The sequence below is a fragment of the Paramormyrops kingsleyae genome, chromosome 9 (genome assembly GCF_048594095.1).
Source record: "Paramormyrops kingsleyae isolate MSU_618 chromosome 9, PKINGS_0.4, whole genome shotgun sequence".
NCBI lineage: Eukaryota > Metazoa > Chordata > Actinopteri > Osteoglossiformes > Mormyridae > Paramormyrops > Paramormyrops kingsleyae.
In genome coordinates, this window is record NC_132805.1 from 1,773,904 (window position 1) to 1,789,794 (window position 15,891).

General features: G+C 43.0%; 1 protein-coding gene across 1 annotated transcript; it reads left to right on the forward strand.

The window, feature by feature from the left end:
• Positions 1-2,364, forward strand: hoxa2b (homeobox A2b). Its single transcript, XM_023802590.2, has 2 exons — positions 1-903; positions 1,349-2,364. The coding sequence occupies exons 1-2, from the start codon at positions 540-542 to the stop codon at positions 2,074-2,076; spliced, it is 1,092 nt and encodes a 363-aa protein (XP_023658358.1). The 5' UTR covers positions 1-539; the 3' UTR covers positions 2,077-2,364.
• The last annotated feature ends 13,527 nt before the right edge of the window (positions 2,365-15,891 follow it).

Genomic DNA, 15,891 nt, shown 5'->3' on the forward strand with positions numbered 1-15,891 from the left:
ATGGGGGAGGCAGGGTGGATTCCTTCCCTCCCCAGAAGGCTTGGATTGTTCGGATTTTCTGTCAGAACATTTAAGATTAATGGCTTACTCCGTTAATGACTGCCGGCGTCAAACGTAGGTGCTGCCATGATTTGTGAGGTGCGGAGAGCATTCTGATGTTCACGGACAATACAAGAAGCGCGGAGCTGCTGCACACAGAGTGATATCAAAATATTATGCAGAATGCAGAAATAAACAAATAGAGAGTGTAAATAAAACTCTCCCGTTGGAATTAGGCGTTTCATACGGACTTTTTGGATCGATCAAACAGACGGTGGCCTCTTTTGATTAAACCCCAAATTGTCATTGGGCAGAGGTAATCATGTGACGAGCATTTCGGTCTAATTTCAACCTTGTCTCCATCAATGCAATAGTTTAACAGCAGCACCATCCCAATTCAGCTGTAAACATCGAATTGGATAAATGAGGTTTTAAATATTTCTATTTCTGCAATAAATTTAAGGTAATTGGGGACTTTAAAAATCTGTAACGGTGAGGAGATGAATTACGAATTTGAGCAGGAGAGCGGTTTTATCAACAGTCAACCGTCGCTTGCTGAGTGCCTGACGTCTTTCCCCCCTGTCAGTGATTCATTTCAGAGTTCATCAATCAAGAGCTCGACGCTTTCACTCTCCACGCTCATTCCTCCTCCTTTTGAGCAGACCATTCCCAGCTTAAACGCCGGCAGTCATCCCGGCCACGACCGGCCCAAACACAGCCTCAATGGCTGCAGCCCCTTGCCGGCCGCATCCCTTCCCCCGGAGTATCCATGGATGAAAGAGAAAAAAACCACCAAGAAAAATCCCATTTCCGTCTCTGCTGCAGCGGCCGTCGAGTCCGGACCGGTTTGCTTTTCTCTAAAAGGTAGGAGAAGCGTTGTATACAGTGAATTCTATGACTGACACTATATGTTTAGAATGCTCGTGCAACTGTTACAATTAAATGGCTGTTCACCATTTTATGACAAATAATAAGAACACAATAAGAAAATCATGTTATCTTCTGTACAGTATTTCCTGGTAGTATAGTTCCAGAGGTTTGGCATGTGACGGTAATCTAGAGTCATAAATTTCTATCAGTGAAGCTGCCGCTGGCTGATTCATTAACTCTGTGTCCAGGCTGGTCAGCGTCTGTATCGGTTTTAGAATCTAGCTAAACAATACTATTTTAACTCCTGCCGGAATTTACCCTGCAATTGCAATCGGTGCCATTTCCCCATGGCAGTACATTGTAGCGTACATTGAGCTAGCATAATATATTTTTTTATACCAATAGTAATGTGTCACGGAAATATTTGTTTGTTCTTTAGATGCAAACGATATTGCCGAGAATAGCAGCGCGGCATCTCGCAGATTGAGGACCGCATACACCAACACGCAACTTCTGGAGCTGGAGAAAGAATTTCATTTCAACAAGTATTTATGCAGACCCAGGAGGGTAGAGATCGCAGCGTCTTTGGATTTAACTGAAAGGCAGGTTAAAGTCTGGTTTCAGAATAGGAGGATGAAACACAAGCGGCAGACGCAATGCAAGGAGAACCATAATCTGGATGGGAGACTCATTCGTGTAGAAGAGGCAGGAAACACTGAGAAGTCAGTACTGGAACAGACCATAAACAATGTGTCCGGGGCTCTTTTGGAAAGTGAGGACTACTTGTTTGATGAAAACAACGATTCTCCTGATGTTCCCCAAGATATGCACCCTGGAGATTACCAGAACTTTATCCACTCGCCTATAAACAGCAGTGACGAAAATCTGAAACATTTCTCGAACCAATCACCCTCCGGCCAAGTCTGTATCTCGACCATGGGATCAGGGAGCTCGTCCGACATGGACAACTGCAGCCCCCCGGCCCTGGATCTCTCTCCTTTTCAGGACTTGCAAATTTTCTCGCCAGATCCATGTCTACACCTTTCAAATTCCATGTCCCCCAGTTTGTCAAAATCTCTGGATGGCTCTGTGGACATATCCAAGGACAGCTTAGATTTTTTCTCAGACACACTTACAGCTATCAATATGCAACAAATGGATTATTAAATCACATAGAATCATTCCTGTCAATTCGAAAGTGCAAATTAAGTTGTTGGCTAGAAAAATTCTCTTGTAATTTTATTTATGACATTGTTTATTAATGAAAACGATATGAGGTAAGTTTGAATTAAAATCGTTACATCTGGAAAGGGTAGAGATACAAAACCACGATCGTATAATTTTGTATTAATATTTTTACAATAAAATTTCACAGCTTTCAAAACTTTGAAACAGTATATAGGCTCATCAGTCCTTTTTAAAACTACATATTAAAAGTACGTGTCTACACAGTAATATTTGTCGCGATCTTCTTGTTTTAGTAGTCTACATTTAATCTTTTAGTTAATGCCCTGACCAGCTGTTTTCATTTCTATCGGGTGCATAAGGATTGACTGTGCAAATTGTTTAAGAATATAATTTTAAGTAGTAGTCGGTCTGTTGTTAACGAAATAGGCCTACTTAGTTAAAAACACACGCCAAACACAACAGTATTTTAAAGTATCATCTTATTTGCAGAATTTAAAATTGTGCTGTAAAAATCCACTCAAGAAATTTTTATAACTTCTAAAATTTATTAATACTGTGTTCTATTATGGGCGACCAAACGTTCCGTTAAGAAACATTACGTTTCAGTTATACCAATTTGCACTAGAAAAATACTTTGACTAGTTGTAAAATTTTTACAGCAGCAAACCTCAAATACCCAGGGTTGTTATAGGAATTTACGATGGTATGACGTGTCAGTGTTACATCAATCTATTTAATATAGTATCACTGTAAATCTAAAGAAACTAAACATTGGAGGCATTATTGCGATTGCGTGCACCGAAGCCGAGAAAAAGTTTTATTTTCCATAATGCGTAAATCACACGTTTACATTAAATACACACACAGAAAGACACGTTACTTGCTTTGCTTACGGTTAAGTCTTAGGAGTTTGGCAGTTAATTTTAATGGCGCGTTAAATGGCCCGCAAAGTCTAGCTTAAAATCTGCTGTATCTGCAAACAGCCTGCAGCCTATAGTCCCTTTCTTATTGTAATTTACGTTCTTGAATTTCCCTCAAAAGCTTGATATGCACATATTTTAAAAAGTACATTTATGAATCAATCCATGACTAATTTTCGGCACCCGTTATATCCAAGTAGTGCTTCCCATACTTGTATTATTATAGACAATCAATTTATTTAGAACGCCGCGTGTTGATATGCATGCAGTTAAGCCTAAATAAGCCAGTTGCAACTAATTACTGTTCCAAATTTAATTACAGCATCAAAAAAGAAGCTATCTAAACTAACAGCAATACATATATGATCTCCACTCATCTGAAAATGATTTTTACAGAACGTCTGTATCATTCAATATAAAGATCAGAGACGCTATGTATTATTTTGCTGGAAGCGAGAGCTGTTTCTGACAATGACGCTCTTGGGTTGGCATGCATTCTTCTCAGAATAATTTGAATTTAGCTTCTTTATTAAGATCACGTTCGTTAAATATAAAACACTTTTTAAAAGCATTATAAGGTATCTAAACTTTTGCTGGTTTGGTATGAATGAATGTGCGCAAACTGTTTCATTTTGATATTAAGTTTTCATTCAACCGTTTGGCCATATTCGCTCACACGATCGTTTAGTCTATTTCCAAACTTGGGAACAGAAGGGCTGAAATAAAATTTTCATCGGTGTTTATTCGAAATATCCAAAGCAGCCAGACTTACGCTGGCATTGGCTTGAAAGCAGTACTTATAGGCCTGTATTATGATTAAGGTAAGGTTTTTACCTCATGTTTCGTTGATTGATGGATGAGAATTGTAGAGTGGAATTTGCATTGAATTAGTATCCGCCCGGAGAATATTCTATGGTATTGAACATTGGTTGTTTTGGTGTGTTTTTTTCTATTGTTTTCGAGCACTGCTTTAATCAAAGGAGCAAATTTAAATTCATAGGACCAAACGATTTTTCGTCGCCAGAGGATGAGAATTCACCCACGTGTCTTCACTTAGTGGCCAACTTACACCATGTGACTGCAACTGTGCGTGCTTATCTCTGTGTGCTGGGTAGACAGTGGATGCAAACAGGTTGGCTTCCTCATCACATCTCTCATCAGCCATTGCCCAAAGAAAATGCTGAAATGAGCTTAAACTCTTTATCAGCTCACCCTTTTACTGGTGGTGACTGGGGCTCCTGTAGACAGTCAAAACTCTCACCCCAGCCAAGGGTTAACACTTTTCAGCCCAGTTTTGTCAAGGCAGTATGCAGGGCAATAATGACTGTATTACTGTAAATAAGCTTTCAGTGAAAATCATTACACCCTGTGCACATCAATCAGAATTCTTCCCAAATCACACTGTTGTCATCACATGTGTGGCATGCCCTGATTGATGCTCAGGGCTTCGGGACAATTTATGCACCTTGTCAGTGGATGAGAGGCTACATTCCAGTGTGAGCCATCAACAATGTTTGCCCCCAGTAAGATTTCCAAATCCATTCTGGGATCTCTACAGTGTTACAATGGAGCGATTCTGGGACAGTTCCACAGCACTCATGCAGCCTGTGATAACAGCCCACACTGTCCCAAAGCGTAGGACATCTCAGCCAGCTGTTTGCTTCTGAGAGCAGAGAGATCAGCTCCAGCACACAATCGGCTGGATGACAGTGCTGAGGAGCCATTATTGTCAAACAAAGTAATTTGTGGGGAACAAATGAATGAAAGAGTAGCCTAAAATAATCTCTGGTCCCTTATTGATTATTGTATCAATTTTCACTAAGATTTATATGATCATTGTAGGTGATTCTGGCACAGTTTTTAGCAGGATATTTAAAATATGGTGGCAGAACTTTCAAATGAAACGGAACAAGCACAAAAAAGGGTTTAACTGTAAATCCTAAACAGTTACATGAAGCCATCTTGTAGTCTCATGTACAAGGAGAAAGATGGCAGTCAGCTGTAGTGCTATTTGTACAGTAGGCATGAATGTGAAAGATGCAGATGAATCAGACCTTGGCAGTAGACACTGACTTTGGAAATGTGGAATCTTACCCCTCTGGTGGAGAAGGAACCTGAGCTCTGGCGGGAGATGGAAAGATATGCACCACCATGCGTAGTGTGGATCCTGGCACCAAACTCACGATTGGGGGCTGAGGCTCTCCTGTTTTGGAGTTCCCCATGATGAAAGGCTTCGGTGGGGGGGGGGATGTGTGTGAGGATATTTATTAACCCCAGACTGAGGTCTATGCAGCTGGTGTTTTTGCCATTTGATAAGCGGGCTTCCAATACATGGCTACGCATTGTAGAGAGGAGAAGTGTGACCTGTGTGGAACAGCAGTCCAGGGTTCCCCGCCTTCTAGGAGAAAGTGGATGAGGTGCTTCCTGCACTGGTCTTACTGATGGAAATAACATATATGGATGAAAGTACTGGGACGTGCCTCCTAATCACTGAATTCAGGTGAATAAAACCGAGCAGCTAGCTATGCAGTCAGGTTTACGAACATGTATGGGTCATTGTGAATAGCTCTGTCATAGGATGCTACCTTTGCAATACATCAGTTTGTGAAATTTGTTCCCTGCTAGATATTCCATGGTCAACCACCGGTGGTATTATTGCAGAGTGGAAGCATTTAGGAATGACAGACTCTCATCCATGAAGCAGCAGACCACGTAAAGTAGCAGAGGTTGGTAAGTGTTGAGGCGCATAGTGCGTAACAGTCGGCAGCCCTCTGTGGACTCAGTGACTGCACAGCTCTGATCTTCCTCTGGCATTAACCACTGGGAGCTTCATGGAATGGGCTTCCATGGCCGAGCAACTGCATGCAAGCCTCACATCACCAAGCGCAATGCCAACAATGCAAACATGTTCTGTGGAGTGACAAATCATGCTTCCCTGACTGACAGTCTAATAGAGGAGTATGGGTTTGGAAAATATTACATGTCTGACTGCATTGTGCCAACTGTAAAGATTAATGGAAGAGGGATAATGGTATGTGGTTGTTTTTCAAGGGTTAGTCTAAGCCCCCTAGTTCCCCTAGCTTCAGCATGCCAAGACATTTTGGACAATTCTATACTTCCAACTTTGTGGGAACAGTCTGGGGAAGGCCCTGTTCTGTTCTAGTAAGACTGTACCTCAGTGTACAATGCAAGGTCCATAAAGACATGGTTGGGTGAGTTTGCTGTGGAAGCATTTGACTGGCCTGCACAGATCCTCGACCTCAATTCCATCAAACACCTTTTGGATGAACTAGAATAGAGATTGTGAGTCAGGCCTTCACGTCCAACATCAGTGCCTGACCTCACAAATGCTCTTCTGGATGAATGGGCAAAATTCAAACACACTCCAAAATCTTGTGGAAAGCCTTCCCAGAAGAGTGATAGCTGTTATAGGGGGGACGACTTCATATTCATGCCTATGGATTTAGAATGGGATGTCATAGAAGTTCCTGTAGGGGTAATGGTCAGTTCAGATCACAGCTCAAAAAAAATCTCAAGTGCTGAATGGAGGTCAGGGACTTTGAGTCAGAATATACTAAATTCAGGGCCTCGATTGTTTTGGCTGCAAGGAGCTGTGGCCTGAAGGCAGCCAGTGTCTGTCAGGGCAGTAACCTTAGGACCTGCTGGCAGACACCTGTGCTGAGGGAAGCTGTCAAGCAGGAAAATGAGGCCTTCAGGGCAGTGGGGTCTCCTGAGGCAGCTGAAAGATACGGACAGGCCAGAACGGCTGCAGTGAAGGCAGGGACGGAGGAGCGCGCTTGGGCATGGAGAGGCCATGGAGAGATCAGATGGCCCTTAAGATGTTTTGGCTAAATTCCTGATGTTTCAGAAGGGGGAGGTGGGACCTTGCTCAGGTTGTGTGCAGCAGTATATTGCTGATATTGCTGAGTGGCAGAAGAAACACCTTGAGGAACCTCCTTAATACATGGAAATGCCTTGTTGCCAGGAGGCAGTGTGGGAAACCTCCAGTGGATCAGTCTGTCTTTGCAGCTGATGTTGCTGTGGTGGTCAGGGCTCCGCTTGTTGTTGGACTGATGCTCCTCTTCTGTATTTCACTAAAGGCAGTTAACAGGGGTGATGGTGCCTGAACGGGCGTCCAGTGGCGTATTCCAGCTGTGGGACATTACAGTTCTAGCCTCGATGGGAAAGCCTCATGTCAGGCTAGTGCAGTGGAGACTCCCACTGATCACTGCAGTCAGGATTTAGGGGGAACAATGTGATTCTGGCCTGGATGAGTTCTCCTCCCTCACACACGTCTGTGTGGGTCCCTGCTTTGGAGATTGGAGAGACTGTATGCAGGCTTATGAATACATGAATACCCTGTCAGACATACAGGGCCCAGTACTTTCTGGGGGCCCTTGAATGTAAAAAATTATGAATTATACACAGGAAACATTATACCTCTATTCTGTCCCATGGGGGACCCCTCTGCCTTCCCAGCAAATTCTGTCAGGGACTAATATTTCTTCAGAGTAAAAGAGGCAGCCCGAGCGGGGGGGCCCAGGATTTCTCGGTCCCCCCCTGGGTATATGGGCTGGTGTGGTGGGAGGTGCCGCAGCCGTATGGGGTTCTGGGTTGGCCACCCCCTGCTGTGTGTTTCCTTTATGAACGTAGCAGGAGTTACGTCGACTTCTCTGTGAATTTCCGGGACAGGATATCAAAGCACAACCAAGCCTTAAACTGACATCCCTGCTATTTGGAGATGATGTTGTGCTTCTGGGTCTGATCCAGCCAGGACTTCCAGTGCGCAAAGTGTGAAAACAACAGGGATGAGAATTAGCACTAGTCAAATTCAATTATGGTCACTCCGAAGAGTGGGGAAGCTCCATACAGGTGAGGTGATCTGAGCATCTTTAAGCCACCCAGTCAGCCCATAGGAGCAGCTCCAGGCAAGTCACACTGGGTGGAGAACCTGGAGGACCTGGAGAAGATTCAGGACATGCTGGAGAAACTGTATATTCCAACTGTCTTGGGAACATCTGGGGATCCAGAAATTATATTAGAACAAGACTGAGCCTGTATCTTCAGAGAGGGAGGGTCAGGAAGCCACAGCCGTCACTAGCAGAAGATGTTTACCTCTTTATTTAAAATAAAGTATATAACTTGAAATTTGAAATGACTGAAAATTTTTCAACTTAAAAAATTGAAATTTTGAACCAGAAAGTACACTGTGCAGACCGAAATGACAAATTAGCCAAGACACTCACATGATTTGTACTGTATGTTACTCAGAGTATATAAAAATATTTGTGAAACAATAATTTACCAGTAATTTATTTTGTTGTACATTACCCTTCAATTGAAATTATTATTCAGTTAAAATTAACCCGTGAAACACATAAAGAAACTTCTCACCTTCAGTAAAAACCGTTTTAAGAAGAGATAGATGCCACTGATACGAGAAAAGACTCTGTCCCTGTTTCCGACTTTTGAAATTCTGTTCCTGGGTGAAAAAAGGCATCACTTAATATCTATTAAATCCTGATATTTAAAATTAAATACAAAAATTTTAACTTGAGCATTTCACCCATTTTTAAAGTACAACAAGTACAACTTAATGAATGAAAATATTAAGTTATTCAAGTTAATAAAACTATTGTGAGTTCTGATTGTTTTTTCCATAATTCTATAATAATAATCTGATTTCCTGTATATTAGCCATATAGCCTTAATAGCGGAGAAATTATTATTACTCATTTTTGGGGCATATTTTGAAAAGGGAAAATAGGATCAGCCTGAAAAATGATTGAGACCAACCCCAGTGGTCGGTTTGTCCTGATCACAAACGTCATCCTGTAGTTTTGCTTTGCTGAAACAGAGATCGATTCATGCAATGCAGTTGAATACATATCTGATAGCCAAATAGCTCTCCCCCGGTGAGGGGGCTGGCATTTAATAACCAATAACTTTAACACATAGGTTATATCTCTCCTGCCTGTGTCACAAGGAATTGCTGCCACTTCCAATAAATGACAGCATTATCTGAAAGCACTTAACACTCAGTTTTTGCTCGAATTAAACATGTGTTGCTGAAACAGATTAATTTCTCTTAAACAGGCCCCCATGCCAGTAAAAGAGAGGTGTAAACGGCTGTGTTAAGTGCCGTCTTAGGCTATCCAAAAATACTTCACGGGCTGATGGCATGGTTATTGGAACGGTCATGGAAGATACATGGCTAAGTTAGGGAGTCCCTCGAATCAGAAGCATGCAACACACGTCCTGTGAAGGCAGAGGGCGCTGCATTCAGGGAGGGGCCGTGTAACGTGATGCACATGACCTCCCACGGGGACGCAGAAGGGGTATAGACAGGCTGGCAGATTCAGGGGGCCCAGGGGGTATGCTGACATTTTGTGAGGGGGCCCAGAATTTTTAGCCCACAATGGTAATATACTGTGGTAAATTAAAACTACCTTCTGCTAGAAAACATGCTCTGGGGCCGACCGTCTCGGTGCTGCTCTGATCATAACGGAAGTGCCACAGTGCATAGTTACAGTGGGGTGGAGATTTCCAGTGCGGAGATTTCCAGTGCGGCTGACATACATGCATGTGACCTCATACCTCCAGAATACTGGGAGGAGCCCTGACTCAGATCATATCGCTCAGTTCCTTCGAAGCTCACGGAACCGGCCGGCAAACATGACATTCTGTCACCGGGAAATCCTTTGATCTATCTCCACACGGTGCTGTATGTACACGTAGCAAACAGGAATGCCAGGCAGAGATCTGCTAGTGGCGTTCACGAGAACACTAACTGATATGTCAGAAATATAAATGTAGGCATATACTTTCTACTAAGGAAGGTGATCTACTGTATTTGACTACTGCGAAGTCTTGCTGGACAGCTGCAACAATGTTGCTTTAAATTTTGTATTTCTGAATCGGAAAGTATCATGGTAAACCGAACAAGAACCTGAAAAGGTCAAACAGCTTCGTCTGTTGCAAAAAAAAATTTTCCCATTCTGTTTTAGAAGGCATAATCCATGGAATGCTATTTAAATTGCTAAAGATTCGTAAGGGTGACATGGTTCAATGACTGTCTGCTATTGCTGTTACTCTCACATTTGAATTTAAAGAGCTTAAGGCATGAGTCAGTCCTAATCAACATTAATTACTATCCCCGATGCCCAGGTACCTGCACACTCATACTTAGCTGGAGCAGCGATTACACGCTCCGTCAGGCCCCTGCATCCCACCACACATCTGCTTTATATGTAGGCCTGACTGCAGCATGCGCTGCTGGTGATGCAGCAGACTGCACCCCCCAGTCACGCCCCACCCACTCACACCTCACCATATGTATCACGTGGATACAGTATATGCACATATATATACATGTGTATACGACATGGGAATGATATTAAATTCTGATTTATAAGGTCAATTTTAATAACGAACTACAATGTGCCTTTAGATTCATGAGTGCATTTAATATAATTGCCTGGGACGCTCCAGTCGAAACCTAATCTTCCACAGGCATTTCGGGGCAATATTTCTGAGCTGCCCCACCCTTCATAATTTTAATGATAAGTTTGAAAGCTTGGTAGCTGGACTACAATGACATGCAATGCAGCTTGTAACACGACAAACAGGTTTAATGTCTCCCTTTCTATTTAGTTTTAAGTGTAACATTCTTGCGTGTGTTTTATGTGCTATGAAATGTGTTGTGTTCATTGCAATAATAAGAACATAAGAACATAAGAACATAAGAAATTTACAAACGAGAGGAGCCCATTCGGCCCATCAAGCTCGTTTGGGGAGACCTTAGCTAATAGCTCAGAGTTGTTAAAATCTTATCTAGCTCTGATTTAAAGGAACCCATGGTTTTAGCTTCCACTACAATAGCAGGAAGACTATTCCATACTCTGACTACACGCTGTGTAAAGAAGTGCTTCCTCAAATTTGTTTTAAAATGTTCTCCCGCTTATTTCCACTTATGGCCACGAGTTCTAGTATTTAGACTAATATTGAAATAGTCATTTGGCTAATAATCTGGGTCTTCATCCATCCATCCATGCATCCATCCATGTTCCCAAAAAGCGGCACACCATACAAATTTACATTAACTCAGTGTAATTATAATTTAAATTTCATTTAGTGAAGTAATGCATATATTAAATCATGTGTGAACCATCAGTTCATCAATGTTTACTTGTTTCTTATAGTTAAAAACACAGAACTACGCTGGATAACATTGAACTTCAACATAGAGTCATTGGTGTAACTTTAATTTAAAGTATAAGAAAGTTATTTTTATAGCATAAAGTCTTACACATATGTCCATTAAAAACTAAAGGTATGATATTCTGGCAGTAGCAAAAACTGACAGATATGACTTGCTATGGTAGCAAATTCTGGCAAGGCAGCAAAAAAAGGTAGAACATAGCTGTCTCAAATTGTACCAGGTGCCGTGCCGGCCGCCTCAGTTTGTGCCGGGTGCTGTGCGCCTCAGTTTGTGCCGGGTGCCGTGCCGTGCGCCTCAGTTTGTGCCGGGTGCCGTGCCGGCCGCCTCAGTTTGTGCCGGGTGCCGTGCCGTGCGCCTCAGTTTGTGCCGGGTGCCGTGCCGTGCGCCTCAGTTTGTGCCGGGTGCCGTGCCGTGCGCCTCAGTTTGTGCCGGGTGCCGTGCCGGCCGCCTCAGTTTGTGCCGGGTGCCGTGCCGTGCGCCTCAGTTTGTGCCGGGTGCCGTGCCGGCCGCCTCAGTTTGTGCCGGGTGCCGTGCCGGCCGCCTCAGTTTGTGCCGGGTGCCGTGCCGGCCGCCTCAGTTTGTGTTGGGTGCCTCATAAGACCCAGCATGCAAAGATCCAACCCCTACTGGGAAACCGAGAGGGAGGGTTGAAATACTCTGCCCCCCTCGCATAAACATACAAACATCTACAAAGAAGAACCATGGTTTCAGGTAACTGCATCCCCCTCCCCCCGCCAGACCTCGCTCTTGATCCCAAAAAGCACAGACTGAACACAAGTATCCCACTTTTACTGGTAGCTGCTGTACTGTCAGGCATTTATTATTACAATTGAATTACGGTGTAATATTAGCAATTCTAATTATATTTATAAGGTATTCTAATCTACAAATTCTATGGTACCAGAATAATCACCACAATTTACACAGTCTAATGTTTTTTTATTGAAACAAATCACCATATAACATAATCAGAATCTTAATAGTAATATCAAAAGGGATTTAATAATTTCATTTTTTAAATTTTATATCCATCCATCCATCCATCTACCCAAACATCCAGTTTCAGAAGGTCTTGCCCCGTACAGAGACACGGTGATATGTTTATTTATGAATAATACTACTTTATTGCTGTAATGTGTACTACTGTAAATACTGTGCAGTAGGGAGCAGTGAAGCCTCCTTTCTTATGTCTTATTTAAATAGGAAATTGCACTTTAGACACAATGAAGCAGCTTCCCCACTAGGGCCTCCCCTGATGTGGGTCTGCACTGCTCTCAAAGTGCTTCTGTGTGCTGGTGTCCCACTAGTCATACGCTCCCTTAGTGCCCCTGTTTAGTCAACGTCTGATCCTCTCCTGCCTGGCACAGACTGAATATCCATATAACAAAAATGACCTACTCCGGCGTCTAAGCGTGTTTAGGGACCAGTATGGTAGCTGGCATCGTCAGCATGGGACTTTTGGTCAAGTTGTCCCAAACGAGATACAATGGAAACACGAGGTCCACATGCCCTACCCGGTGTGCGCGATGGTGCTTGAGCTTGACAGAGCTTCAGGCATCCATCACCGGCATGACTTGTGACTTTGCTATGACCCCGGCTGTAAAGCTTTTGGAGGGCACTTCCAAAACCCAACCCCCATCTGCCATGAAAGGCTTTAGTGTCTGGTGGGGCTGGAAAGTATTTACGGGCCCAGCTTTCCTTTGTTAGCTGCTAAAGCAAACAGCAGCGTGTGGGTCGGGGTCCGCAGGAGAAGATTCTCTGCCAGCAAGCAAGGAGCTGTGCACCAGAGGCTCAGAGCCGATGTGAAAAAGCGGGAAGGAGGTGCAGGAGGGTACAACTGACAGGCTGCCGAAGCAACGGGAGAAGCACCGCGGTAAACATTTAAAGCAGAAGCAGAAATGATCATCCGAGAATTTAACAGAAAATAAGAAGAAATACTGAAAGCCTAATCAATTAGCCAATGAGGTTATTTATTTCACTGGACTTTTGCAATGAAGTTAATCCATCCATCCATCCATCCACTTTTCTGTAACCTCTTGTCCTGTTCAATGAAGGAGCAATGAAGTTAATATATATGTAATATCCAGTAAAAAAAAAATATGTTTGGGAAAGGAATTTCAAACAGAATAGGATAGAATAGAATAGTGAAGCTTTACTCATCCCAACTGGGCAATGGTTTTTGTGCCTAAAAATGCTTCAGCCCTGGTTTGAACCGGAAACCTTTTTTAGGCAAATATGATGACTACTAGAGAGTTTCTAGAGAAACTCAATAAACAGTTGCAAATGTAAGTGCAAAAAGCACACAGAAAGTATATCTGAATGCTGATTGATGTCAATCATGCTGTCTTGATTGTCGGGTGGACAAGTGGCTGAAGGCAAAGTGCTAATGAAGGATTTGATGAAGAAGGCTGGTTGAAGAGACTCAATTAAGCAAAGTTACCCTAAGGTAACAAATACTGCAACAATCACAAAAGACAGACTTCGGCTGCGATGTGGACACCCAAAAGGTATCCAGAGCTCCAAGATTCAACAGTTTATAAAGGTAAAAGCTCTTTTATGATAGCCAAGCTGCAGGTTCCCAGATAGGCCTTCTGTCGCTCAGGGGTAATTGGCTCTGTCTGCAGAGTGAGCAGCTACTCCTGTCAAACCTGAAGTCTCTTTCAGTCTGTCACTCACTGTCACGGCCCAGCTTAGTGCGCTATTGGAAAAGCCATTACCAGGAGAACGAGAGTGAAATCTAAGAATGAAGAACACAAACCTTCCGACAGAAGCCTAGCACGTCCTCAAGCCGACGGCCAAACAACATCAGCTTTAGAATGACACTGAGAGTGTGGTCTTGACTGGGCTCACTCTGCATCACATTTACCTCTGAAGAAAACTGAATTCAGGCATTAGAATAATACAAAGCATATTTCAAATGTATTCAGACTATCCTGCAGATGAATGAAGAAAAGTTTTGTAGGCAATTCAGATCAATTTGCAGGCTTTGAATGAAATATTTTGCTGTGTCTATGTGCAAGTAAAAAAATACAGGCAGTCCCTAGATTAGGTACAGATAACTAGTAGGCCTACTTATGAATGGACTGCCGTAAAGCCTATTGCTGTAAAGCCTATTGCCGTAAAGGCTATTACGTTAAAATTTGGGTTAATTACAATGGTTCGTAATAATGAACGCATGCACTACACTCGGGAACATTGCGCAGCCTCGGTGGTTTGTTGGCTTGCAGTATAGTACCAAATTTAGTTACTTGTATTATCACTGTATTGTTATTATGTCACCAAATAAGACCAATCCCATGATTCATTGCGTCCCAAGTTTGTTCTTGGGAGCGAAGTTAGCAAGACCGCTCCTGCCAAGACCACACGTACGATCTTTGCATTCTTGGTATTGAGAAACACCATATTTTTTCTTCATCACAAAATAAGTCGCACGGTGATGACAGAAGCATGATGCTTGGGCCAGGATCGTTAAGGGCAATGTGAGCGCGGAGCAGAAGGGGAGTTGGGGGGGGGGGGGGGGGGTAATAGTGCTTAGGCAGGGTACAAAGCGACCGGGCGAAGTTTGAGTACTCCCTAAGGTAACAAACTCTTTGATATGCTGACTCACCCAGGCAAGCGGACGCCATGACAGCGTTTGACATGCTTACAACATGCCAGCTGTGAAGCAACCACGGCGTCTCTTTTCAAGACCTATAACAGGAGCAATAAATCACGACGGCATCAGTGCTTAGTCACACTTTTCAGAGAAAGTTATGGCCCTGAACTTGAGTGACCACCGGCATTAATGTTACCATTAACATCTAAGGTAAAAGTTCTGCTCTAAATTGAAGAAAAAAAAAACCTGTTTTCTCTGTTGTCTAAGACAGTGTTTCCCAACACTATAGGCAGTCTACATTTTCCCCAGGAGCTGGGAGGGAGCAAAAATGTGTACTTTCTGGCAGGGAGCTGGGAGGGAGCAAAAACCTGGACCGACTGGGGTACCTGAGGACTGGGTTGGGAAACACTGTTCTAAGGGATTAAATGACAAGGGGTCATACACAGATCCTGGAAAGCCGAGGTCTTTTACATGCCAGTGTAGCTATAGTGTAGCTATAAGATATCATGAAAGGGAAGTGGAAGAGGGAAGGGTTCCCTAAGCTTGCTGCCCTGCCTCATGTGGACAGTGGCAGACTTGAGCTGGCTGTAAATCTGCATCACTGTCACTGTACCGCCTGGAAAAAATCAAGGTTCTCACTGCAGGACCCCGGTTCCTTTTGCATTAGCCGCGCTTTGCCTGACCCTTAACTAAGACATACACACTTATTACCACGGAACATACCTGAATCTGTGACTTTGACCATTAGAATATGGATTCAAAGATACCAAATTTGTTATTAATTAGACTCAATTAGACTGAAACTTGTTGTACTAACTGTAAGCTCAGTGACGACACTGTATGTACCCACACTTTAATGTACCGCACTGCAATTTAATGTTAGCTGTATATTATGTCCACGTACCGTATTGTCCTTGCCTAGCAGATAGTACATTTATAGAATTCCAAAGTACTTAACATTTAATAACAAAGGATTTTTCATCTCATCCTTGTCTCTGATTTTTGTCTTCTATTTCAATCACTTCATGAATTGAAAACACAAAGATTTCTGTCTTTAA